At 53.2% G+C, this 27368-nt stretch overlaps 6 protein-coding genes across 6 annotated transcripts; 4 read left to right on the plus strand and 2 right to left on the minus strand.

Moving 5' to 3' along the window:
* Positions 1-3021: 3021 nt before the first annotated feature.
* Positions 3022-4970, plus strand: JN550_000060 (uncharacterized protein; the record flags this gene model as incomplete). Its single annotated transcript, XM_049317767.1, has 5 exons — positions 3022-3138; positions 3198-3375; positions 3434-3853; positions 3907-4143; positions 4195-4970. 5 exons carry the CDS (start codon positions 3022-3024, stop codon positions 4968-4970), a joined length of 1728 nt encoding a protein of 575 aa, XP_049177349.1.
* A 3506-nt stretch (positions 4971-8476) lies between these two features.
* JN550_000061 (uncharacterized protein) lies at positions 8477-9965 on the minus strand (the record flags this gene model as incomplete). Its single annotated transcript, XM_049317877.1, has 6 exons — positions 8477-8660; positions 8714-9110; positions 9202-9444; positions 9494-9619; positions 9736-9883; positions 9939-9965. The coding sequence occupies 6 exons, from the start codon at positions 9963-9965 to the stop codon at positions 8477-8479; spliced, it is 1125 nt and encodes a 374-aa protein (XP_049177350.1).
* A 1291-nt stretch (positions 9966-11256) lies between these two features.
* On the minus strand, positions 11257-12467 carry JN550_000062 (uncharacterized protein; the record flags this gene model as incomplete). The annotated part of the gene is made up of 4 exons (XM_049317987.1): positions 11257-11542; positions 11597-11847; positions 11933-12170; positions 12355-12467. The coding sequence occupies 4 exons, from the start codon at positions 12465-12467 to the stop codon at positions 11257-11259; spliced, it is 888 nt and encodes a 295-aa protein (XP_049177351.1).
* Positions 12468-12816: 349 nt separating this feature from the next.
* JN550_000063 (uncharacterized protein) lies at positions 12817-16098 on the plus strand (the record flags this gene model as incomplete). Its single annotated transcript, XM_049318098.1, has 2 exons — positions 12817-12861; positions 12919-16098. The coding sequence occupies 2 exons, from the start codon at positions 12817-12819 to the stop codon at positions 16096-16098; spliced, it is 3225 nt and encodes a 1074-aa protein (XP_049177352.1).
* A 4430-nt stretch (positions 16099-20528) lies between these two features.
* Positions 20529-22271, plus strand: JN550_000064 (uncharacterized protein; the record flags this gene model as incomplete). Its single annotated transcript, XM_049318208.1, has 3 exons — positions 20529-20673; positions 20742-21979; positions 22035-22271. The coding sequence occupies 3 exons, from the start codon at positions 20529-20531 to the stop codon at positions 22269-22271; spliced, it is 1620 nt and encodes a 539-aa protein (XP_049177353.1).
* A 412-nt stretch (positions 22272-22683) lies between these two features.
* JN550_000065 (uncharacterized protein) lies at positions 22684-27354 on the plus strand (the record flags this gene model as incomplete). Its single annotated transcript, XM_049318317.1, has 8 exons — positions 22684-22891; positions 23162-23172; positions 23231-23260; positions 23331-23389; positions 23626-23900; positions 23962-24930; positions 24987-25084; positions 25135-27354. The coding sequence occupies 8 exons, from the start codon at positions 22684-22686 to the stop codon at positions 27352-27354; spliced, it is 3870 nt and encodes a 1289-aa protein (XP_049177354.1).
* Between the last annotated feature and the right edge of the window lie 14 nt (positions 27355-27368).

Raw genomic sequence — 27368 nt, forward strand, 5'->3', positions numbered from 1 at the left:
TCCAACGAGTCACATGGCAGGCGGGGTTCATCTCCTCTGCAGGTGCTTTCTAGGCCATGCGCTTTACGGTGAATTGTGCAGTAAATCCAGAGGGGTGTGACCCCCGGACGGTACTACCTGATCTAGATCTCGGGTACCCCATAGTTAACCCCTTGAGGTTAACAAGGATTCCCGGAAACTAAAGCAGACAACTGGGACACGCTGGCTGAGTGGCTCCGACGAAGCCAGAGGCCCTGTAGATTGAATACTAATCAGAGTTTCGAAAGTGCCGGGTTTTATACCTGGTATTGTGTCAAGGTTTCAACCACTATACATAGTAATTGCCCAGGTACACCGATGACTTATACAACTCTAGAGCGGGGCAGCCTGTGCTGTGGGTGCTATGTACCTAGATACGCACACAAATCGCCATCGAAACAGCTGAGAAAGAGCCGGCGAGGGCAAAAAGCAAAAACTGCTGGAAACATGTGGGCATCGCTTATTCCTCCAAGCATCGCTTAGAGGGCGCATGCAGCGAGCACTGCCTGTTCAAGAGGTTGCTGAAACTTCATTTCACCTAGTAGTCATCTCTCTCTCTGGGAGTCCTCCCATAACTGACTCGTCCGTCACGGCGATAGAGAAGAATGCACAGACTGGTAAGTGTGGCGCCTGTTTCTTCTCTCTAGCAAACGGGCGGTAGGACCGCCCAGAGGACTGGGCTGGCTGGCTGGCTGGCTTAGTTCAGCGCCGTCTTCTCCATCCACTAGCAACTAGCAACCCGCTGGCCTACCCGAGCCCACGCTCTCCAAGACTTCATTTCAGTCCACAGTCGCGCACTAGACCCCTTGTCACTGACATGGGTGAGTTCCCACACATCATGCACTTCATCACTGGTCTTTACTTTTCTTGCTTGCTTTTTCTGTGCTTCCGTCCCAGTGCCCCCCTCGCAAACTGCCTCCCACCATTCACTGTCCCGAGCTTGCCCATTTGCTGATCGTCGGCGCAAGCGAGGCGGGTACTTGATAGATTTGCGGATCCCCAACGAGGGCGTCGAGCGATCGTAGAATACGTGACAAGATACCAAACGGGGCAAAACTGCTTGCCAACATTCATGGCTTAGAAGATGAGATTCTCCGTAGTCCTCGCGAGGCCAACTCGTCGAAACGAATTACATTACGTGGATAACTGAGAGATAGCACAGATACTGCGACGCTGCTGCATGGCTACCCGCTACCAAGACGTGATGTGGCCTACCTCCCTGCCATGCCCATGGAGTACTGGTGTCCCTTGTACACTGTCCTCCTTGCTCGCGCAGGACAAAAACACCATGGCCCTGTCGGCCGCCTGGCCTGCGAAAAGCGAAACCTACGGCGTACATAGCTACTGCGGCACCCACACAGCCCTCCCCAGCCTGTGAATCACTCGAGACTGGAGTAATGTCGCTCCCCTTCCAGCTAATCGAGGACCGGGAGGGGGGGCAGGGGTCTTTCCTATTGCTCCCACCAATCCCTGCAACTGTTTCCGTACGGAGTACATCATAGGCGAGGTACTTGTCCGCCAGTGGGAACTACGACACACAGTGGCTCTCCACCACAGCTGTCCAACAAATATCTAGCAGACCCTTTCTTTTTCCTACTTCATCTAGAACGTATTAATGGATTGGGTAAGCGCGATTCGTGGCTGTCTTGACGAGTCGCTGCAACGTATTCCTCCGGTCCAGTAGTTCATTTTCCCACCTCTTCGTTCAGATGGACGTTTGCCTCCACACAGGGCCCTCCACCATATAGTTCTATCAACCTCTGAAGATACTACTCTGAAGGGGTGTGTGACAAGACTCGCAGTTCACCGGTCCTTGGATTTGACACTCGAAGCTCAGAGGCTGCTCGTTCTGCACCGCAGTCGCCAGCGAACTTCCCCGGTATCATATCTCGACAGGCCGTTGGCCTGTAACTACCCGCCCAGCCGACGCAATCACTTTTCTTGGATGCTGTGCTGGGGGACGCCGCCCACAACCTGAGGTCTGACTGGAGCTCCTCGTTGAGCCCTCGTGCTCCAGAACACGAAACTCCCACCGGGCTTGTTCTTCTGGCTCCGAGACAGCTTTGCTATCTCATCGCAAGACGAGCGCAGGCATTTCGCTGATGTCTCAGGATCGTGCAAAATTCACAGAGGGCTTTGAGGTCCTGTTCCGTGCAATCCTTGCGCCTGGGTGTTAGTATTGTGTGGGACTCCCCTGCGAATCTGCTCAAGCCATATTACGACCTTCGACCTCTGACAACACCTATATTGGCTTCTTTGTTCCTGCTGGCGCCGTCTCCACCTGGTTCCTCATAGCTCGCCATACCAGGCGCCGTATACTTGCTGAGACCTTACCACGTCGTTTGGCGCTGTCCCGTCTGCACCAACCTCGCCGCGAAGCAGGCTCCCGCAGCCGTCTGTCAACAAAGAAATCTCGTCTCGTCTTATTGCCATCAACCTCGATGTGCGTTCTGCATGCCTGCTGGGATTCTCCACCGTGTTAACTAAATACGACTACCTCCCGGTAGCCATTCGATTCGTCGACACAGAGGAAGTACGTCCAGACTCCCACGTTTCCTTCTACAGTCACCCTTGCACATATACCGAAGTCTGCCACACGCGGACCAGCATCTCACGGCATGGACCAGTGACCATTATTACATGACGACCTGCCAGTTCTCTCTTTTTTTCCAGTTTTCGGACCTTGCACATCCTCCACCACCAATCGAATCATCTACCTCTGTTCTCAGCCAAGAGCTTTGTCTCACACACACTGACCTCAGCAATACGACAGGCTACAACAGCGAGGATCCTATAATTTATATAGGAAGGGTAAGAGTGGAGGTTTCCAAGAAATTTGCTACGTTTCGGTGGCTGACATGGTCAGGAACGTGCCCTTGCGGCTCCGCTGCATGCCATCGCTCATTTACACATTACCAGCACCTGGGAGAGAAAATAACTGATAGGATTGACCGGCTCAAGCCGTGAGACGTGGACAGGGAGAACCTGTCACAAATTTCCGATATGGGACAGCAAGACAGGTTCAGTAGAGAAAGCTACGCTTGGGGTTGGGAGAATCGCATGCAGCCTGTCGAAGGCAGTACACATCAACAGTTCGTACCAAGAGAAGGTCGTCCTCTTGTGAGTTGATCTGGCTTTTCTTCGTTTCAGACCAAGGGTACTGACATGAACTGGTCAAGCCTATCCATCAAGCACTCCGAGAGTACGCCGGCATTGATGCCACGGACTTTTTCGTTGCTGCATTCAGGCCAGAGGGAGTGGTCACCTTTTCTTCGCCTGGAACACTATCACAAGAGCAGATCGATAGATTTTTCTTACCCAAAGAGTACCAAAAATGCCGGTCATCCTCTACGTCTGGTGAGTACCTCCGTTTCAGTAATTTGCTCCACACTCGTCTAACGTTGAGAAGTACCAGTCAGTCTGAACGATGAGCCGCGAATCCCATTTCGCCGCCCCGGTCAAGGTATCGAGGCCTTCGATGACTACAGCCCTCAAAAACCAGCAAGAAAGCGATTGAGGCAGACCAGCAACCGCCTTGACGGCAAACTGGGTGAAGAGGACATTCCGACCGCTGTCGTTACGAAAAAGAGATCTATCGAAGTTGGGAATGCCGCACAATTGCAGGAATTTTACGAACTGAGGTTCAGAAACTGTCAGCAGTCTGCTTGCAAGCTCATCGCGAAGGCTTGGATCAAGGCAGTCGAGCCTAAGAAGCAGTCTACCCATCCTTATACAGGAAAGGACGAGAAGGCACCAGGCTGGTGGCCCGAGCCCTGGGGTGAGCTCAGAGATCAGAAAGTCCGACACAAGGAGCCAGACCATCTTTACAAAAAAGGTAATCTTGGTTTTAAACACTCGAGAGGGACTCAGACTAAACAGATTTCATAGAGCGGGTCCACCTTCTTTGCCATATCCTGCGACTGGTGATGCAACCCAACGAGTACCAGCACAGAGACATCAGGAAACTGCAATTGAACATCGCGAAGTTGGAGGAGGTTACTAATGAGGCTCTGTCTTCATGGTTTGCAGATTCCACCAATCCCGGAAATCGCCAGAAGAAGCCGTATCTGAAGGAGATTTTCAAGGTAGCTCACCAGGAGGAGAGGTTCCTTGCTGGTGGGATAGGTACCTAACCTCTCCTTCTTATTTGGTTGAGGCGTGACTAACACTATCCAGACGCTAAGACGAAAATCCATGTCATGTCTGATGAAAGAGTCGCCGAAGGATACGCATCTGACAACGAGGACAGCAGCCCGTCAAGAATTGATGAAGACCAGGAACGAAAGACCTCTTCTAGGAGTATGACGCCTTCCAGAGGATCTATTCAGAATATGGTACCATACGGCAATGTTCATGGCCCTTTAGACCACCCAGACAACCACATGCAAGGATCGTCTTACGTAGGCGACATGGTCATGAGAGGGCAACACTTTAGCCAGCCGGTCATGGGCTCTGATATTCACACGGGGCAACACAGCTACAGCGACGTAGGTAATATGCCTGTTGCAGCACCGCTCAATTCTGCTGGATCGATGCCGCTCTCCGAAATATACACAAGCACCCATGATACTGGAAGGAGGCCATCGATACCCAACTCTCATTCAGACTTCAACACACCAACGACGCCTGGCGTGTACTCACCGTGGACTTCTGGTGCTTCGGCTCCAAACAATACTTCGATATATTCTGTGCCTGGCCAGCACTCCAGCGCTCACAACTCGTACGGACAAGCGAATGCGCCTATGGCCCAGACTCAATCTTGGTTTGATTACGGAGATGGTATACCAAGAGGCCATGATCTGGGCCATCCGAATGTGCTGAGAGGTGTAGGTCCGGGTACAATGCCTCACCAATCAGGGTATTCGGACTACATGCATCAGAGTGGAAGACCGGGACAAGGGCCTGACATGAAGCAAGAAGCTCAAGTTCTCGCGCGGAACATACTCCAGTAAGCGGAGACAGCTTCTGTTGGTTATGTCAGCCGAATACAGCATAGTGGTCTGTATTCTTCATGAGCCAAAGATGCTGGCGTATAATAAATATTTCCTGGCATGAGCTCGCCATGGACGGATATATGGACTGGAGATATACCGAGGACAAATCGATGATATGTGCGAACTATTACAACACTTTCCGGACGATGAAACTGTCGTATGTTCATCACATATGTTTCTCAGTTGGATGGAAACTCGACCTTCTACAACTTCTTTACTACGCATTATAACATTCAGGCGGTGGCTTCAGTGCTCCTCTTGGTCCTCATTCATCACGGTGCTGTTGGTTGGTCTCTATAGAACGATATAAAGCGACATGAAAAGACACGGATGTCGTGGGTTAGGCGGTGGCGAGGCATTTCTACTTTCCCTTTTTCTTTTGTCTACCTGGTGAGAAGGGTTTTCGCTTCTTTGCTTTGCCAAGCCAGCGGTCTTTCAAGGCTTGGCTCGGCGAGTGTGCGTGTCCCCAGGTCTTTCCAACGAGAAACGAAAAGCATCACACACGGCGGGCGGTTACGTGCTTCGAGTATGATACCACACATTGGGTAACTCGACTCTATTTGCATAGTTGGTGGTTATTGTCTTCTGCGTCAAGGGTCATTGGTGGTTTTCTGATTTATTTGCCTTTATTTACCCTGTTTCCAAGCTCCGGCTTGTCAAGGGCGGAGTAGACCTCGAAGGCGAAGCACAAGGTGGCTGTTTGGATTACTTCGTTTTGAGCTCATGCTGTTACGATCATGTCTTTTTCCTTACCGTCGCTACATTAATGTTATTGAGGTATCAAGTGTCTTCCACCAATCAGCGCTTCTGCCATTTGAACACGGGAGAACTCGAAAGCGTTCTCCTTGATTCGTGCTTTATGTTGCCGACTCGTGGTTGTATCTGGATCAGGCCACGGACTGGCGTCCGAGAGACGGCCCGGGAAGAGAAAGCGGTCGTTCGTCCGAAGTTGAGATATCATATCTTACCTGGCTCACTTGACGAGTGCATTCTCTGGGCGTTGCAATACATCCAAGTACATCGCGGCACCGTGAGAACCACAGTGCCATAATGAGGAACCCTGTAAGCCTTTATTCGATGGATAATGACGTCTGAGTACTTGGCCGGCGTGAGCCCAGACGCATGCACGTTTTCAGATGCTGTGCATATCTTCAACCTGTCAAACAGACAAGAGGCAACGCCGGAGCGAGCAAACACCCGATGCATGCGCTGGGTTGGTGGGCGTAGGGTAGGGTTGCCCAGTTCTGATCTATCATGCGTTTCTGCCTTTATGGGCCGTCCCGCAAGGCTGTCTGCAGTGAATGCAACCCTATCTGTACCATAGTATCTTGGGTCTCTCCGGGATGTCCTTTCCGTTCCCGTCCGCCCGGGTGCCTGTCTCTTCCCACGATGCCCTGCCCCCTGGTTTCGCTAGATTGCCAACGACCTACCCCTGCTCGGGAGATGACCTGACGATGGTGGACGAATTGGCTCTGTTCAATTGTGTGTGCAAGTCAGAGAAATACTCAAAACGGTAGCCAGTTCCAGGCAAGAGGCCCTGGTTTCTCTCGCGACCCATGCGCGGCCCTGTCACATTTCACATTATGCAGTTGTATATCTGTCTCCTTTGGCAATAGAGGGGGGCACGTTTGCGGGGCAGACGACAGGCCATTCGTCGCCTACATACCTAGTCGGCTGCAGCTCGTATGAGAGAGTTTTCCAATACATAAGACCCATATGCCCGCAGGATGGCGACCGGAACCTTGGGTTTCCCGGGCGTCTGGCTATGATCTTGGAGACATCTAAGATGATCGATCTGACTAGTCGTTTTCTTCGATGTCCCCTTCCCTCAGAAGCGTGGAAGCGAGCTTCACATGCAGCGCTCTCATCCTTGGCCCCCGGTACTTCTGCGTCGAACAGAAACTTGTTTGCATGCAGCTCGTTGTCGGTCTAGAATATTGACCGTGCCAACGTTTTGCCAACTCTGCATCGCGTAGGCGCACAGGAGTGAGACGTTGCGCACTCGTTGTCATCGAGGATGGAGAAGCGCATACCTTGCCCTTGTTGGCCATCCCGCTTGAAAGCGGTTCCACATACCAGATCATCCTATTAGTTACTAGCTTGGGACAGGGGCAAAGAGGTTTTCTGCAGCGGGAGTTGAGTTCCGGGGCGCAATCCCCGTTTTTACTTCTTGGTCGCATTTGCATACTATTCCGTGACCTGGCTGGTATTGGCCAATTCACCCCTCAACTAAGCTAAGTGGTTCCCAGTAACCTGGTCAGCAGACCTCTCAACGAGTGGGCTGCAGACATAGCTCAAAGATGACGAGGAAGCTCTCATTGTGTCATGGTGCTAGCCTCGTGCTATTTCCTATGCAGCATAGGTGGCATGCAAATCAGCGGCCCTTGGTTAGGTTCTCTTGGAGTTCAAGATAGACCTGCGGCGCTGTCAAGATTGGAGGAATGCATGGGATCCACCTATGGTACAACTATACATCTGTAGAAGGGTCTAATTAATGATGATTACGTTGCCGGCTGAGATTGCGTCCGGGAGCGCATACAACTTCCAACGTAATTGATTCTCTTAAAACAATGACAGACTGAGATGATATCCATAATTGCTGCAACGATCTTTCGCAAACGTACCTTGAACTTTTCCTTTTGCCTCTGAGTGACATGGGGAGCATTGATTCTCGTCAGTCGCCTCTATGCGAGTATGATGCAGGTTGAGAGACTGATCGGACCACGGGCTGGAGACACATTCTGTGGTACCCTTGCTATTATCTGCATCGAAGCATATCTGAATTATTACTGTGGTTCACACGACCATGTCGAGACGCATCGTGAGTCGTGGCTTAATCCTTGACAGCCAGAATGTACGATGTTACAGTATATCAGTGCATAAGGCGGTGACCGGCCGCAGCTGCCAACGCCCTCCAGACTTGGCGTCGAGATACCTCTGGACTAAGTACCGGATGGACAGAGCCAAGTTCGCCTACGGAATTCTAACCAGAGTGGGTTTGCGGATACGCCTCACACCAGAAGTGTTTGTTTTGCTCCGAAATAGGTGTTTGTCTCTGCTGAATTGCCCGAGGCATACATGACTTGGCGACTTCTCATGACTTGCTGCATATCAAACCCTGTCTAGATGTTTATATACCTCTCCCCACCTTATAAGCTCTCATGTAAAGGAACCTACTCGCGATTTTCGAGTTTTCCTGGGGTTATGGTTCAGGAGGTAGGTTGTTCCCCGTAGGTAGTGTCACTTTGGACGTTTTGTATGGCCGTGCTGTGTCAAAGACGTGGACGCGAGCTTCAGAAACTGCTGGCTGTGCCACATATTCATGCCAATTCCTACTGCATCACATTTTGTTACGGTGCTTTCAACTTCTTGGATGTTTATAATTGTTTTAGCTGTATGAAATGAAGTCTTGCAGTCCAGTTGAAGCTGCGCTTGTCTGCTTCGTTGGCCTCGCCGTGCTGAAGTCATGAATTTCCACCTCCTTCGGTCAGTGGAACGAACCGCATCAAACATTTTTGGCCGAGTGGTTGCGACGAAATAATCTGGTCTGACATGGCCATCATATCTGCGCTCATCGACTCGTCGGGTACTGTCGAAAACTGAGAGTAGACATCTACCAACAACGTCTTCATCTCGGCAAGTGCCAGACTGCGCACTATATTAGTTTTTAGTATATAATGAAATATTGCTCAGGAACTTACTGCTTGCCGACACACCCGCGGCCGCCACTGGCAAACGCGAAGAACATTCGTTTCCTGTCTGCATCTCCAGTCTCTTCAAGCCATCTGTCCGGATTGAATCGGTCGGGCTCCGGGAACACCTTCTCGTCGATACGATGAATCGAGTAGGGCTGGGTGCTGACAATTGTTGCCTCAGGGACGAAATAGCCGTCAATAGTACGCCCTCCGCTTGGAACATATCGAGGGAGTGACATAGGAATCGCAGGAAAGCATCGCAGTCCTTCAAGCACCACGGCGTCAAGATATGGCAGCTTGTCCGGGCTCACACCTTCATTTGATCGAATTTCCTCTTGAAGCCGCTTCTGAACATGGAGCGATGATGGTTGCGAGATTTCCCACATAAGAAAACAAAGCGCGTCTGAAAACTCGTGTTAAAAATACAATTATGATTTAGAGAGGGTTGAGACTCCATTTCTATACGAAGGGATGGGCATTGCGCGTTTACTTACCTCCGGTGGTATCAATACCTGCGGCCATATGATCTAGGCATTCCGCGGCCATATCCATCTGTTCCATGTTGTATGTTTTCTCCTGCATCCGGCTTAGTAGAGTGAAGGGAGCAGGTTCCGTTTTAGAACTGGCATTCAGAACTAGATCATCCGCCAATGGCGTCTCTCGCGGTTTGGCAAAGAGCGATAACACGTTTCCAATTAGGCCATGTAGGGTAGGGTTGTAGTATTTAATCAGACGATCTATAATTGTCAGAACAATTATCGAGAACGGGGTGTTTCTCTTGCTCACTTTGAAGGCTATCATCGAAGGTGACCTGCCTCATGATCTCTTCATCTTCAGTGCTCCGAAGGGAATCGGATCCGTAAGGATGAAAGAGATGATGGGTTATGCAGTCGAATGCATATGAGTGAAGGCCTACAAATCGTGTAAGCATGATCGTCAGTATTGGGAATTGACAATAATCAGGTTTCCTCACAGATCTAACCAGCTATGTCAGTTAAGATACCAAGCATAATTATTGAAGGTATTACATACGAATAAGTCCAAGGTGCCTCCGACAGACTGCGAGCAACGGTCAATGAATCTGTTGGATCGTTCTTTGATGCCTTCCACGGATGCAGAGCGCATGACGTTCGTATTGGCGTAGCGATCGGCAAGTACGCGTTTTCTCTTCGCGTGCTATATAGAGCCGTATTAACAAGATGAAAACCTACCGATCACTCATTGCACTTACATCGGTCTTATTGAGAGTGCTGAACATTGTTCTGAGAACTCAAGGGTTAGCCGTAGGCCGTTCCACGATTCCTTAGGGAGCAAGTGTGTATACCTCCTGCCGTATACTCGAAATAGGTTGTAGAATTCTGTTTTATCATAACCGCTGCCTCCCGAACCATAAATCTCTTTTACACCTTCCATGGAAGCAAAGGAGACCTCATTCGGCGCTATTCGAACAACTGGCCCATAGGTTTGATGCAGCTGGTGGATATCTGGGGAGCAACTTCGGTCAGTATCACGATTATGACTTAGTCTCGACTCCACTGGCACTTCCGTTTGTTCTCTGTGTTGTTAAGGTAGGACGCATAGCCCCTCAACCTTGAGCCGAATCCAAGGGAGTACGCAGTGTATTGTAGACTCACATCTGGTCCGATTGGCCTGAAACTCGTGCCACTTGAGTACCCATGATATAAATAGTGAGTGCCTTGGTCCTGGTATTCTTCTGAGAGGAGATGAAAGGCCTGACCAGACCAAAGTCGCCACAATGATTGATAGCAAACCCACTGCGGAATAGGGGTTTATGAGGGCCATGTTCGACAGAATTGACAGGGCGATAGATCTTATCCGGAAGTTCCTACCACCTCACCAGCCAGTACAGGACTCAGAAAGCCTGGCAAGATGAAGCTACGACTCCTACAGCGCCTGGTTGGAAACAGTGAACCCTCAGCTGGTTCTGGTGCGAGTATCGGAGGGCTAAGTCATAGAGCTGACTCGATCTCGGCTTATCAGTGAGGAGACACGGGCATTGGGCGGGGTGGCTGCTGTGGGGCGGGTATACCCACTAGCACCAGCTACGAAAGAGGCTCGGAACCGCCAGTGATAATCTGATTGTTAATAATCAGAGGCATACTTAGCAGACTGCCAAGTCTACTAAAAATGTAAGTTGGAGGCTCCATTGAAATTACGTATCAACAAGTGTGCTGAAGAAATGGTCAAAGTCACACAATCTTGACACGCGCCCTTCGTCTGTCAATGTCGAGATTATAAGGTCTACTGATTGATATACTCCGGCGCCGCGGCACGATGATGCGTTTCTCTTTGAGAATGTTAATGGAACGTGGATCTCGACACGTCGTCATATCGATGAGCTCTATAATAACACCCAGGGCCTCTGAGTGTGAGCGTCAAAAGTCTGGTATAGAGGCTATCATTCTCATCGAGATAGCAAACGAATGACTGCAAATTATTGATCTAAGTGACGCCTATCACGAGGGCGATGTTTGACCTAGGGGACTTCTATATATAGCAGCAGAATTGCATGAAGATTTACTCCAGGTTCATAGACTGGTTTTGAGAAATTCGACCACTGTCTTGGTGAGCCATTTCTCTGAATTCGGCTGTTCAACTCTGTGATTAGCCCCAGGTATGCAACCTGACAAGTCGCTGGCAACCCCTGAACGACACATCGCTTTCCACTCATCAATCAATTTGACCTTTTCAACTGACGGCGGAATATACTCGTCTTCACCAGACTGAAGGATGAGAAGTGGCTTATTAATTCTCTGCCAGTAGGGACCAGCAACCTCCTTGGGGAGATCAGGAGAAAAATAGTTGTCCTCGCCACTATTGGTTTTCAAAGGTCAGTACTCGGTCGTTCAGGCATGAAGATGAACTTACTCGGTAGCCGCAAGGGCATACCAGCGATGGACAGAGATAGGACCGAACCCTTTGATGACATGTTCTATAGGCATGCGCTCGTGGGCTTTTCCAGAAGCGATCAAGTCCCTGGCTATTTGGATGCTCTTGTCCAGCCCGTCTTTGCCCATCTCTAGCTCGAGCGCTCCCCGATCAGCAACAGGTGCCTGAAGAATCAAGGCATCGACTGGAGCATTCTCTGTGTAGGAAGGAGAAGTGTACTCCATAATGTCCTTAAGGTAGCGTTAGCTTTGGCGTGTCAGAGCGACCTAAGGGCCTTTCTTTGGTCGTCTGATACTCAAGGTTACTGGCACTTACCTGACAACCGGTAGAATGGCCCATCAACACAATTTTCTCCTTACCAATACCTCGGAGGTACTTGACAAGTGCGGATATATCGGCGACGTCATCTGCCAAGCGAGCGAAACCGAAGCCAGAGAAGGAGCTTGTTAGCCTGAACTCGAAGACAGAAAACCCCAGCTCTGCAGATTCTTCAAGTGCTTTCGCGATAGCTCGAGGATAGGGAACCGTGTGTGGCCCGTCACCTAGTCCACCGCTGAAAGATTCAACATTAGCATTCGATCTCGTACCGAGTTATGGGAGGACGAAGATAGGATCAAGAGGTTGCCAGGACCTGGTGTTATTCTGAGGTGAGGATACGCTAGTGCGACTGCGCACTACTCATCTGCTTTGATAATAGAAGGGGGACAGAAAGGATGAGATGCCAAATGATTACGTACATGAATACGAAGGCATTCTTGGCAGAGGGCAGGCCAAGCTCATAGGCACAAGCGTGTGCCGTAGGTGACGGAAAGGGATGCACCGTAGTGGTGAACGCAGCGGATGATGTCATGTTCGAGGGTTTGGAGTTGGGGAGCCTATACTTTCACCCAATGTGAAAACGATAAAACCGCGAAGAGACTAGAGACTATATAAAAGATGTCTCAATTGCGCCAACCAATGTTATTTTGTTTTCGCCGGCAGATTCACAGATGCTCAGGCACGGGACGCCTAAATCAGCTTGTGGGATGGCGGTCCGGAGAATTTAGTGGAGACGAACTTGCACCCGCATTTACGGAGCGCGCATTCGCCGTGGTGACTCAGGCCGCAATTCATCCGCTGCCGAACCCAGCAGCGCCGAAGCCTACACAGGTTTCCACCACCACCTTGACCTTCTGGTGCCATGATGGTGTTGCATTAAGATGTCTTCCACGTCATCCTCGGCCCGGACTGATTTTTTCAAAGAGGTATGCCACCTTATACGGTGCAATCTTTTGGGAGCGACCCACTGAATTTGTGAGCAGCTCAAACCGAGATGCGTTGCCATCAACGATCTTGCCGTTCGCTCGTCGGACAGGAGGGCAAGCGCCAGGCAGCTATTGGTCGTGACCGAGGACCTCTCGAATGTCCTGCTTGATCAGGTCAAACGAGATCCATCCATCTTGGATGAGAAGATTGCGGATTACGTATCCTTCCCGCTCTCTAATATTCTGAGGAACCATCAGGATTTCCCGATACGGCTCACCGAGCTCACCATCAAGTGCATGGGAATTCTGATTCAGCAAGGCTGGAAAGGGAAAATTTCCAAAGAGCTCTCTCAGCAGCTCCTCATTTTCCTCACCTACGTTATTGGCGGTGTTCCAGGGTCGACGCGAGCGGAACCAGTCCCCGAGGAGACGACAGTAGAAGCCTTGAAAGCCCTTACGGCTCTCATCACGGCTTCGAGCTCCTCAATATCCGGAGCAAAATCCCTTGTGGAAGACAAAAACCTTCCCGCCCTAAGCCACACGATAACTGTCGTCCTAGACACCATCACTGATGGTGAGAGTACGAATATCCAAGTTGAAGCACTCAAGACACTAGGCGCTACGTTTGCAGGGCTCAAGGAGCCCGAATCACTTGCAAATTTTCTACCAGGAGTAGTTTCTTCGCTCAGCAAACTCCTCACCCCGCCTTCGGCTTGGAAACATCCTAGGAAAGTCCTTGAAGGAGGTGTTGCAGTGCTGAGGAGCGTTCTCGTCGGTATTTTAGGAGATGTCAAGGTCACTGGCCTTCTGAAGAAGGTGGCCAAAGTCGACGAAAGTGCAGAGAATGAAGGCCAAGTGTTTACTGAGGCCTGGCTTAAAGCCACAACTGAGCAGATCAAGGTTGCTCTTTCTAGTGTGCTGAAACTGCGCGTCCACAAATCTGAGGATGTAAAGGCCGCCCTGGAAAGATTCTGCATCGCCTTATTGGATGAATGTCATCGATCACTCGCAACATGCGCTCCGATTCTCGTCGAAACAGCCATGATGCTTACTCCAGACACTGAAAATAGGTCCTTGATAAGTGCAGGCCTGAGTACGGACCTTTCAGACCTCACGAGCATCTACCCAGAGCTTGTTGATACGGTTAAAACCACAGTTTACAACTGGGTCACGAGTTTACCGCGCATCACACAATCAAGCGACGAAGAGGCAAAGCAGCAAGCGATCCGCAATCTGCTCAAAGGACAACGTTTCATGAACACGCTTAGGATCGACTCATCCACCTTGAGTAACTCTCTCGCCACCTCCCTTAGGGACAGTGTAGCTTCTTTGCTTGCCTCGTACGACAGTTCCAGCAGCTTGGCTGAGGTTTTGCCCTCAAATGAGATAGTATTGCAAGCTGGTGGTACTGAGAAGTTGGGTGACTCTCGCCAGTTCCGACCACTCCTCATGGACCACACGAATCAACGATCTACACGCGCTGAGCTGACAGCTCTTATATCTGGGAGCGGTGCTCTCCTGTACCATGGAAGACTCGCAAGAGATATGCTTGACTACTTACGGGAATCTGCTGGCATCACTCAGATCGCCTCATACTGGCTAGCCTTCGAGCTCGTAAAATCAGGTCTGGAACAGTCTTCGGACCTCGATGAGTTTCTTGACTTTGGCTCGATGGGTGATTCCACCGCGCAACATGATGAGCTCCTTCAGGAGTTGTACGCATTTTCAGTGTCAATCCTCGATTCAACAGAAGAAGCGGAGGGTGTTGACTGGAGGGCCCAGTCACTAGCCCTTGAGGTTGCAGCTTACACGGCGTCAAGACTGAGTGTCGACTTTCGCCCTGAACTGATCGATATCCTGTACCCGATTGCAACATACCTAGGCTCCAGGACCCCTCAGCTGCGAGAACATGCTGTGGTAGCTCTCAACAGCATTGCTGCATCGTGTGGGTATTCCAATGTTGCAGACCTCGTTATCGACAACGTCGACTACATGCTGAATTCCATCTCACTAAGACTGAACACCTTTGATATTTCCCCAGCCTCGACGCAGGTGCTGCAGATGATGATCCGGCTCACCGGTCCCAAGCTGGTTCCCTTCATGGACGATGTAGTCGCTTCGATTTTCAGTGCACTAGAGAACTACCACGGGTATCCTCTGTTTGTGGAAAGTCTCTTCAATGTGCTGGCTGAGGTTGTGAACCAAGGTGCCAAATCGGATCTCCTACTCATCGATGATGGCTCAAAGAAGGCCGCGGACCATCAGAAGACGGCGCCGAATATAGCAAGGATTGAGGACATCAGTCAGTTTCTAGAGTCTCGTTCAGAGAGGAAAAGAAAGAGACTTGAAGAGGACGATATCGAATTAACCAGCCATCCAAAGAAGCCGTGGAAGGCTATGGCTGATGGAACAGAGCAAGAAGACGATGACGATGACGATGGCGACGAGGCAGGGCAGCAAGTTGAGAAGAAGCCGCCACCAAAAACCCCAACATATATGCTGCTCGCACGGATTACAGATCTCACGCAGCATTACCTTACGTCGCCCTCGCCGACGCTGCGGAAATCACTCCTTGACCTGCTCGCAAAGGTGTGTCCTGCACTTTCACCCGACGAGGAGGCTTTCCTGCCTATCGTCAATGCCATATGGCCCGTCTTGCTGTCGCGTCTATATGACCCTGAACCGTTCGTCGTGGTAGCAGCTTGCGACGCGCTCACTGCGCTCTGCAGCAGCGCCGGGGATTTCCTCAGTACCAGAATCAAGACCGAATGGTGGGATAGCCTTGGCAAGTGGTGTGTGAAAGCGAAAGCAAGTGCGGTGCAGAGATCACGACCTGGTCGAAGTGCTCGACCGAGCCAACCTACCTCAAAGAGCAATAGCCTCGTGATCCCTATCAGATCAGCAGATGGGCTCCAAGCAAAAGAGTCGCTGCAAAGGGGGGATGGAACACTGGTCTCGGAAACTGGAGCATTGGGAGAATTTACTCAGGTTGCACAAGTCTGGGAAGCAGTCCAGAAATTCCTTGTCGGCATCGTAAGATACGTTCGAGTTGACGACGATGTCTTTGACCAGGTTCTTGGCTTAATTAGCGACAGCCTGGCGCACCAGTCGGAAGCCAGGAAAGCATTCGACGCCGTTAACGCGGACGCAGTATGGCTGGCCATGTACGAGGCTGGAAGGGTACAATTGGAGGAGCGCCGTCCGACATCCCAGCGGGTCGCGTTCGTAGAAGTGTAATCGAAATGACCAATGCCCTCGCTTGCAGACCCTGTATTCTAACCACGACGACGATCGTACTGTACTGTACTGTACGTTGATCCTTCGTAGCAGTCGCCTACCCAAAATGTGTAATCATAATGCCATGAGGTAACATCAACAACTCTATCTTGGACCCAGTAATTCGAGACCCATCCGCCCATTGTTCTTCCAAGACTGGCTCTGGAGACGCAATGGGTCATCTTACTTAACGCGCGCCGGTGGATGATCCCCGCGAGCTAGCGACACGCTGGGCGACCCAGGCAGGCCAGGGACCAACGGTGCTGGGCTGCTAAGCTGAGAGCGGCAGGCAAAGCCGCTCCAGGGTGTAGGGACACGCCTCAAGTCGACACACAAGGTTTTCAGCTCTGGCGAGCGTTCAAGCTTTGACCGGCTCGGTGGCCCAAGAGGTTTAGTGCGGTCTTGGAGAGCTTGATAGGCGAAATACACGTCCCCAAAAGCTGCCGAGGCCGTCACGGCGGAAGCTAGCAAATAGGCTGCTTTCTAGAACACTTCGACGCAATCCTCCCTTCCCACACACACACAAACTCTCTCAGTAGACTGACGACGGGGGGGGGGGGGGGGGCTTGTCGCGCCTTCAGCCCAGGATTGGCTGCAGTCCACCACGTCAGAAGTGTGTCGCGTGCCAATCTTAAGCTTTGAGGGGGCGAGTCGTGACAGCCAACCGCGTGCTCTGCGCACGTGCAAGTCACTATTGCGCTCTTTTTGACAGTCCAGTCTGCATGCTATAGTCTGGTTCCAGCAGTTGGTGCGAAATGAGGCATCCTGCCGAGCCAAGGAGTCCAGACTGCCCTGAGTGTAGGAATATTGATGAGATGCCTACTCTGCGCGGCTTCCCAAGAGTTTCCAAGACACTTGGCACCCTTAGGGATTACCTCTGCCCAAAGGACCCCGCATCTCGTTTCGTTTCACAGGCGCTGTGCTGCTGTCGTATGCTCCTAAGCTTCACATCCCGGGCCTTTGCCCTTTCTTGGGTGAACAAGCATTCGATTCCTCCTGCGAAGGGGCCCTGGTCTGCCCGACGCATGCGGAAGTCAAGCTCAACATGCAGCTAGGGGTTTCTTGGGGTGCTTGACTCGAGACTAACAGGCCCCGGGCCGGGTAGCGGTCGTCTCTTCCTGTTAGGCGCTGCAGTAGTATGGGGCTCACTTGCGTTTTGACTAGAGGGAAGGCGAAGTAGCTCCTGACGGCCAACTCAGCTGAGGAGGTCCGAGTAACGTTGTCGATGTTGAGAAACCGAATGCGGGAGTGCAACAATGCGGCGAAAATGGCTGTTCTGATGGCCCTAACCTGCCGTGAACCACCCGGTAGGTGTTTCTACCATCTCGGCAGGTTGGGATCCCTCGCGCTTAGGCCAGATAACGAACACTGTCTCTATAGGGAAATGGTGATTGCGGCTGTCATATACGGGAGCTACTCTAAACACGATGGGGACTATCTCGTCGTGGACTTATTACAGACAACTCTACGTTAGCATCATCAGTGGACAACAATGACGCTGGGCCCGCTGAAATCGACCCATCGACCCATCAACCCCAGACTGACAATGCTGACAATGTGGGCATTTGTCAACGAATGTCTCTCGTAATAGCTCGGGAGCCGATAAGACGGTATCCATAACGATGTCCGTTATAATGATCCCACGATCTTTATCGTCCGCTTGCGTCAGCGTTGTACGTTTTACTTGCCCCCACGATGTGTTTTGTTGTTTTCAGCCGTCAGATAAGCCCTGTTAGCAACTTCAAACGCACTTGAATAGTCAACGGTTTGCATCGGCAACACCGAATATGAAGAAGCTAGGTAATCGAGGGATTGGATATCGGATAAACGCGGATCTCGGTAGAGACAATAACGCGGCGCAAGATAGAAGCTAAGGCCCACGTCGTTGATGCGTTCTCGGTGTTATCCAACGCCACCATGAGACAAGTAAAAGCACCGGCCCCAGGGTGGCTTCGTTTTTGCGAAACATGCGTTCTCTATCGAGACAAGGCTAATTATAAACATACCTGGCCCGTCCGATAGTCTACGGATCTAGCGTCTGGGGAACGAGATACGTATTCCTGGGAAACAGGCGAGTTGCCAAGCTATACTCGTTGTAAACGGAGGCTTATACTCCCTGCTGGGATGGCCGATGCTGTCGCCAGAGTGCCGACAAGCTACGGCAAGCCAGCGGTTTGGTCCGGTCTGCTCTGCCCTGCACTTGCATGCGGGAGGATGAGGAAAGGATTTCATCGTGATCTTGAGGAATCACACCACTTCGTTCAAGAGGGAATAACGAATAAGACTGGCAGACCCAACCAGTCGGTATCCACTTGCACCCAATCTGCGCTCTTTCAAGACAACCTGGTACCAGTACATAGGAGCATGAGCGTCAGACGCGCAGATGCTGGGGATGCAACTCCTGAACCAGCAATATTCTAGAAGCGCTAGAAGCCTGATCCGAGGCAGCCCAAGAAGGGGGCACATGCGCATTAGATTGGACGATGAGGGCTGTGGTTCATATACCTGCCCCGCTCGCGAGACTTTGGAGGGTTGCTCTGCATAGTGAATGGGTGGTGGGTGGCAACTGATCCTGGCCTTGTGGCTGGCGGGTGCTGTACGCCGCGATACAGGCAGAACGGGCTTTGAGGGGCTTACTACGTACAGCTAGAGTCGTCTCTCGCTTTCGGCAGCCTATCAGGGGGACGCAATCAAAGCTCCGAAGCCTTGGAAGCTTTGGAGTCCCATACTATTGGTAAAGGGCCAAGCCGGCCGCATTGCAACTGGGATAGCAACCCGTAACGAAGGGCTCTCCGCTGGTGGAAGGTCCCCCAACTGCAGATGGCTCGATTCCCTCTTTAGTAGGTTAGGCCGCAGGTAATGAGCGGCCGCCAACTCTAACGACAAAGGATTCGGGGGAATGGCTCGAGACTTGGCGTTCCCAGCAATATGGCGCAACGTCGTAGTCCTGCACGAGTTGAGCAGATCCGGTCGGCGGAATCTTTCCAATTAGGAAACAGAGGAGAAGACGGACCATTTCCAGAACGCCCTGGGCGTGGTGAGATCTGGAACCCTGAGAAACGACGCTCACGCGATTCAAGGCGATCGCCCAGCGCGCCGTGGCCAGTTAAGCATAGCCAAGGCGTATAGCACGCATCGCTCCAGCACAGACCGAGTCTTGTGTCTCGTGCCCGCATCTGCCCACGTCGTGAGATCTCTGCCAGCCGTTAGATACATACATAAACCACAGATTGCCGTAGGAGCCGTAGGTAGGCATGTGTGTACGGATTGAGTGGATGGCGATCACTGGCGACCACAATCGCAGTACAGACTCCAGTCAGACAGCAATGATGCTTACTGTGTCGGCGGACAGGATCCCTCAAGGCAGCCCAGGGTGCGATGCACGAAACTGGCGTCCAGCTCTCGGTGGGTACAGGGGTGCCAGGGAGCCTTGTCCGCGCGCCGTCCGCCCACCTTCCCCATTGGTCTGGGCGGCTTATCAGTACGCTAGGGACAAGGGCGATGGGGCTAGCGCAGCTTGTGGGCCCGTGTATCACCGAAAACCCGCTAAACGGTGGCAGGGGCTGTCACTGGCTCGGCCGGATCTGGGGTTGGCCACCCAATCACCCGCGCCCCAAAGATCGAGACTCTCGAGGGGGGCCACCAGGTCCGTCTGCGGTGGGTTGCGCGGAGCGACCGCGCCTCGACTATCAGCATCTTGATCGTTTCGCTAGGCCTTAGCTGGCAGCATGGTCGGGGAGCCGCTGCGCTCGAGACTCGCCGTGCTTGACTGGTGCAAGCAGGCTAACCAAGGCGAGCTGCCGTCGAGCGCTGTAATAAGCTGTTGTCATCACTATCACGTCGAACGTTACTAAGTTATGGCACATGCGTCTCCTCCTGTGGCGGCCGGGCGTCTTGTCAGTCGTGATGGGACCGCACCACATCTAGTCAGCCGGCCAGCCCAGCCCAGCCTGGGAGGCTGCCCGGGGGTCGTTGTCTGAAGCGAAGGACTTCCCAGTAATATTGTCCCTACACCATGTCTGCAAGTACCGCCCAATCACGGACTTCAGATGTGCAATTGTACTAGTACGGGAGACCCTGGGCGATATTGAAATGCAGGTCGTGCTACGATTCTGCGGTAGCTCCGTTGGCTCCCCGTCCCGCAGCATGGGCGTTTTCGAGAAGCCAGAGCTGGGTAGTCCCTAGAGCGATCTTCGAGGAGGCTGCTGCTGCTGCTGCTGTGAATGGCACACCCGCGCCCTCGTATATATCCTTGAGACACCTCCCACCCACATCCGCTCCGGCCTCTCGTCCTTTCCCCTCCTACATCTGCCTCAACCCATACCGAGTCGCAGACTGCGCCGATCTCTTCCCATTCGCGCGCGTGCCTCTTGACGAGAGCAAGACTCAACATGTCGGACCTCGAGAAGAACAGCAAGGCGGTTGACCCGCACCTCTACACCAATGAGCCGGTGGACGAGGAGGTCGGTGTCACCAAGAGGGGTGAGCCCTTGAAGAAGGACCTCAAGAGCAGACACATGCAGATGATTGCCATCGGTACGAATCCCTCGCCGCCCACCGTGGCCGTCTGTTCTCAACGCCGTTTCTAACCCGACTGCTTTTAGGTGGTGCCATTGGTGCTGGTCTCTTCATCGGTTCTGGTAGCGCTCTGAGAAACGGTGGTCCCGCCTCGCTGGTCATCTGTTATCTCATCGTCGGTTTCATGCTTCTGTTCACCATGCAGGCCCTGGCCGAGATGGCTGTTCTGTACCCCGTCAACGGTGCCTTCTACACTTACATTGTCCGATTCGTCGACCCTTCGTGGGGTTTTGCCATGGGTATCGACTACGCCTTGTCCTGGCTCACTGTCTTGCCCTTCGAGTTGACTGCCGCGAGTTTGACGATTCGGTTCTGGAGAGAAGACGTCAACGTCGCCGTCTGGATTACCGTCTTCTTGGTCGTTCTGATTATCATCCAGTTCTTCGGTGTCCGTGGCTACGGTGAGGTTGAGTTCATTCTCTCCGTCATCAAGATTGCCGCCTGTACCGGTTTCATCATCTTCGGTATCGTCTACAACTGTGGCGGTGTTGGCGACAAGGGTTACATTGGTGCCAAGTACTGGTACGACCCTGGTGCTTTCAACAACGGCTTCAACGGATTTGCTGGTGTCTTCACCGTCGCCGCCTTCGCCTTCGCCGGTACCGAGCTGAGCGGTCTGGCTGCCGCCGAATCTGAGAACCCCCGCAAGGCCATCCCCCAGGCCACCAAGCAGGTGTTCTGGCGTATCCTGTTCTTCTACGTCCTGAACCTCTTCATCCTCGGACTTGTCATGCCCTACAACGATGAGCGTCTCAAGAACGCCAGTGGCTCCAACTCGCGGTACTCACCCTTCGTCCTGGCCATCCAGGACGCCGGCGTTGATGTCCTCCCGTCCATCTTCAACGCTGTCATCACCATCTCCGTCATCAGTGTTGCCAACTCTTGTACCTACGGTTCTACCCGTACCCTCCAGGCCATGTCTGAGCGTGGTATGGCTCCCGCCTTCCTTGCCTACATTGACAAGGCCGGACGGCCTCTCTGGTGTGTCGTTCTCCAGCTCGCCTTCGGTCTGCTGGCCTACATTGGTGTTGCTGGAAACCAGGGTGACATCTTCACCTGGCTGCTGGCTCTGTCCGGTCTGTCGTACTTCTTCGTCTGGGGCTCCATCTGCCTGGCTCACATTCGATTCCGTGCTGGCTGGAAGGCCCAGGGCTACACCTTGGCCCAGCTCCCTTACAAGGCTCCCCTCGGTATCTGGGGTAGCGCTATGGGCTTGACTATCACCATTCTGGCCATCATGGCTACTTTCTACACCTCTCTCTACGTAAGTTTTCTACAAGCAGAGTCATCTATTGGACGAGTACTGACATTTACTGCAGCCGAGCACCGACGCTGAGCCCGATGCCGAGTACTTCTTCTCCCAATTCCTCGCCGCTTTCGTCGTCCTATTCCTGTACATCTTCTGGAAGGTCTACACCCGCGACTGGAGATTCTTTGTCAAGGCCCACGAGATGGACCTCAAGTCTGGAGCTCGCATCTTGGAGCCGACCGACGAGCCCATGCCCGTCAAGACCTGGGCCAACCTTCCCATGCGTGCGGTTCGCGCCCTGTTCTAAGGGATTTAGACAGACGCCACGCCTGTGAGAAATATCAGTGGCCCTCCCGATGGAGGAGTATACATAGTGTATAGATTTTGCACGATTTTGCGTCGCACTTCGATGCAGTCAACCATGATACCAGTACAACTTGGTTGTGCCTATCTAGCTTCCTTTTGAGATACCAAATAATCTTTTCCACCAAACAATTCACTCTTCTTCGTACGCGGGCGACCGATTTTAACTTGTGATTACTACACGTATACCTTCTGACACGGGGGACACTATCCAAGCAGATACGAGGACCAACTCTTGGCCACCCTGAACCGAAAGCCACGTTTGGTGCTTCTTGTCATTGTCTGGAGGAATCATTGTTGGCTTGACTCATGCTCACTAGGTAGGGCGGCTGCATGACAACGGCACAGGGCCAAACATGGAAACACCTGAGCCTGCTCTTCTTCAGCGCGCTGAGATGTGCGGACAGTATGCTAAACTCGACAAGACCACAGGCGTGACGCGATGTGCAACGTTGATACAAGCAAATAGGCCAAGCGCCGAGGTTTGCACTATGCACTTGGCGGAAAGCCTTGGAAACTGGCAGGTCTTGTCCGTGGGCGGAGTCGGAAACATGGGATCAACAGGTTGGTTTGAAGACGGGTAGCCTTGGCAAATGCACAGATTCCAGTCCGTGGGATCGGTCTTGGCAGCCAAAATGGAATGCAAACGCCCAGTACGTCGCAATGTAAGCGAGCTGCCCGTTCGACTTGGTAAATGCACAATAGCATTGTCCGAGATGAATGGCATGAAGCAGTCGAGGAGAGAGCGGCATAGTTGCCAAAATTCAGCCTCGGACTACTTTTGGTGTCATGGTACAAAGTCCCAAACCCACTTGAGTATTGTTCCAAATAAAGCAGCGACGCCTGTACGTATTTAGTATATTACGTGGAAACATTTTACTGAGTATACTCACCCCTAACTAGTTGAGTCTCTGCGATGAGACAGGAACATTGGTGAGACCCCGTAACTTGTGAGCATGGTGGGGTTAATGGTGGACTTGTCCCCACTAACCCGTTATAACAGCGTTACTCATGCGGTATCGCAGCAGGCCGGTTCTTTGACACGACCTTCTCATGGAGGCGGTAGGAAACGAAATGGGGAGTTGAGAAAACCCGCCCTGTGTGTATGCAAACTCTGGACAGTTTGTTGCTGCAACAAATGGGCTATAATAAGTACGCAGTGGCACCAGCAGGATTTGTCCTGTGCAGTGCACCGGCTGAGCCACTGTTTGGCTGTGCCCCAGAATTGGATGGGACTCACTACCGGTACTCACTGTGTAGAGAGGTGTCGGCCACCGCCAAAGGGGGCCCCGCCCAAGGTTTTTCCGGCTGGTCTTGATTGCGGTAACTCCTGAGGATTGGCGTCGCGAGATTGACGACATTGGACTGCAGCCCAGCTTGGAGCGCCGCGCTGCCTGTTCGACTCCCTCTCTTGTGGTACGGTCCCGTCGTTGCTCCATCTGCAGCATCAGCCTTGTCGCCGTCTCTGCCCGCTCGCTCCAACATGCAACGACGGCCCTGATTCTCGCCATTGCCGAAGCGTCTCTCGTCTCTCGTCTCCCCGATGCCGTCACCCCCCGATTAGGGACAGACTGTAGACCCCCCCCTGCTGCCAACTTCACCTATCGCCCCGTCCCACTCCCAACCGACGACAGATAGGCTCCAGCTCGAACCTCGCGCCCGCCGCACGTATCGAGACACAACACCAGCCGCTGACATGGCTCAGTACGGGGGCGCGATGCCAATGGCCGCTCCTCGCGCTGGCCAGCCGGCTGCCTACTCCAACCCTCTGCCCATGCACGCCCCAACGGCCCCGGCCGGCACCTTCTCGCCCGGCACCAAGATCCAGGTTGGCGACCATCGGGTCGTGATCCAGAAGTACCTGTCCGAGGGCGGCTTTGCGCACGTCTACCTGGTCAAGATGCCCAAGTCCGTCGACGGCACCGACCTGGCCGTGCTCAAGAGGGTCGCCGTTCCCGACAGGGACACGCTGCGCGGCATGAGGACCGAGGTCGAGACCATGAAGCGCCTGAAGGGCCACCGCCCCATTGTCACCTACATCGACTCGCATGCGTCCGAGCTGAAGGGCGGCGGCTACGAGGTCTTTCTCCTCATGGAATACTGTGACGGAGGCGGCCTGATCGACTTCATGAACACCCGGCTGCAGCACCGCCTCACCGAACCCGAGATCCTCAACATCTTCACCGATATCGCCGAGGGCGTGGCATGCATGCACTACCTCGAGCCCCCGCTGCTGCATAGGGATTTGAAGGTCGAGAACGTTCTGATCACCATGGTCGGGTCCAGAAGGAAATTCAAGCTCTGTGATTTTGGCTCGGCCGCAGCCCCCAAACCTGCGCCGCAGAGCATAGTCGAGTGTCGGCTGATGGACGAGGACGTGCAACGACACACAACTATGCAGTACCGCAGCCCAGAGATGATCGATGTCTATCGAAAACTGCCGATCGACGAGAAATCCGACATTTGGGCTCTGGGTGTTCTCCTATACAAGCTCTGCTACTATACTACCCCCTTTGAGGATCAGGGGCAGCTGGCAATTCTAAACGCAAGCTACAAGTTCCCTAGCTATCCTGCCTTTTCTGATAAGTTAAAACGACTGATAGGTGAGTTCACGTACTCATGAAGACACGTTTGACGGCCAGCGCTAACAGCCCACCAGCCTCAATGCTGCAAGAAAACCAGTATTCGAGACCTAACATTTACCAAGTACTGCGCGAGGGCTGCGCACTGCAGGGCCGCGAAGTACCAGTACAAGATGTTCGTCATTCTGCATGCTGCATCGTAGTCCATTTACTAACATGTTTCAGATTTACTCCAATCGGTCGAAGTCTGACCCCAGGGGGCAAGATACGCACCCTGGCCCAGACCAGAAGGGGAAGAGCACACCTGTCGTTGGTGCCGTGTTCTCGCCGCCGCCACAACAGGAGCAGAAGATCCCGGAGGTTGTGCCTATGAGACGGGGAAGACTGCCAGCCGCTTCGAACCAGCCTCAACCCCAAGCCCAGCCTAAACCGCAGGCTTCTAGGCCGAGTCCATCCCCAATGAGGGTGACCAATGGAGACCCATTCGCTGCACTGGATTCAAAATCGGCTATCAAGGTCAACACCGACGAGCTCTCGTCGAGATTTCCCACCTTGGACCAGTTTGCAATCTTGCATGATCAGGGCGCCAAATTTGAGTTTGACAGCCCGGTATCACCGCCAGGCGACTTCAATCAGCGGGTGAAGGACAAGGCAGTAGACGATGCATTTGCCAGTGCTCCAGTATCCCAACCAGCGCAAAGGCAATCTGCTGACCTCAGTCGGGTCAAGTCGCTTGCAAATGCAGCCGAGCTGCAAAAGGCGTCGCCGCCGCCTGGTTCCGTGAACAAACCAGCATCTGCTCCTCCTAAACCTGACGGTACAGCTATGAGCCGTGCCTCAGCTATTATTTCAAACAACCCTGAACTGCAAGCTATCGCGTCACCTCCACCGCAATCGATCCAGGCGACTCCTAGCCGGCCGTCCATGGTTTCCACTGGTACCATGACAAGCACCCCGCCACCTCAAGAGATTCCTACACGGGACTATCCACCTATATATCGCTTCCCTTCTTCGGATCATCACCGATCGTCAAGTCTGCCAAGGCAGCCGGAGACGCCTGGTTCAGGACACCCTTTCAGAGTTGGAACGCCACAGCAGCAAAGACCTGGCGCAACCCAACGTGTCTCGTCATTCCAGTCCCCCGCAGGCCACGCCCGGCAGCCGTCATCGTCGAGGCCATCGCTTGAAGGTGGTCGCCCGAGTGCCGATCTACTGGATCCGCTCACGAAGTCGTCTTCCCAATCAGGACGTCCCAGACCTGCTAGTACGTACCTGGAGTCCAACCTGGACTTCTTGCGGGAAAAAGAAGCGGCGCCCCGGCCTTTGCGATCTCCCGGCCTCACCGGCACCAAGTTTCCGGAGAAAGCAGCGTCCCCGGCTTTGGAGCCTCAGGAAGACCCCATCGAGTCCAACGTTGAATTCCTTCGGTCAATGGAGGAGACAGACAACAGGAAGAGAGATAAGAGTAGCAAACATGGAAAGAAGTCTAGCCTCAGCTCTCTGTCTGGGACCAAAAACATACTGGCCAGCAGGTTTGGCGATGCTTTCAAGAGATTTGAAGGCAGTGGTAACAATCCACCACCAGCACGCACACCGTCGCCTCTGAAGGATCTGGAACGCCGTGATTTGACGCCCATAGCTGGGTCCGAGGCAACAGATAGCAAGAGTGATGATGGTAGGTTACTCGGCGATCAGGAGGAAATGACCCCTGAGATGCGGAGAGATCTTGAGGCGCAAGCCCTGGCGGAAGAGGAGCGGCGCGTCGAGGCAGCTGCAGCAGAATATCGCCAGCGCATGGCACAGCGCGGTGGCGGCAGCTCCGCCCCTCCGCCGAGGAGCATTGGCGGTGTCTCGCGCGCCGTCAGCATCCAGAACAGGGTGCAGAACCTTCTCAGCGAGAGCCAGAAGCCCCCGGCCGTACCCAAAACCGCAGAGGGATATGGCCGCTTCACGGACGCGGCATCGGCTGCGAGCCGCGTCGACAAGGCCTTGCCGGAACTGCCGCGGAAGCCCGTCGGCATCAGCCGTGGTGCCGCGCCACCCGCGAAACCAGCCACCAGCTCCGTCGACGCGATGGCGAGGGCGAGGCACACGAGCTCCATGCCGGCTGCCATACCGGACGCGTCGTCGAACAGCCGACCCGCTCTTCCGCCCAAGCCGAGCGCGCCACCAAAGCCCACGCATCTCAACAACATCCCCACCGGGGGCAGGAGGTCCCCGTCCAAGCCGCAGCAGCTGCAGCAGCAGCAGCGGCCGCCGGCCCTACCCGTAAACACGGAGCAGCTGGTCGGCGTCGGGCTTCCCGGGCGGCCGACCCTCGACATGAGCCCCCAGGAGAAGGAGGACTACCTCCGGGACTTCAGCAAGCGGTTCCCGAGCCTCAGCGCCATCGAGATGGTGGAGCGCGACCTGGGGGCCGAGGCGGAGCGGAAGGGCGGCCGGTGAAGCAACGAGAAAAG

Source organism: Neoarthrinium moseri (genome assembly GCF_022829205.1).
Source record: "Neoarthrinium moseri strain CBS 164.80 chromosome Unknown scaffold1_Wmoseri_CBS_16480, whole genome shotgun sequence".
NCBI lineage: Eukaryota > Fungi > Ascomycota > Sordariomycetes > Amphisphaeriales > Apiosporaceae > Neoarthrinium > Neoarthrinium moseri.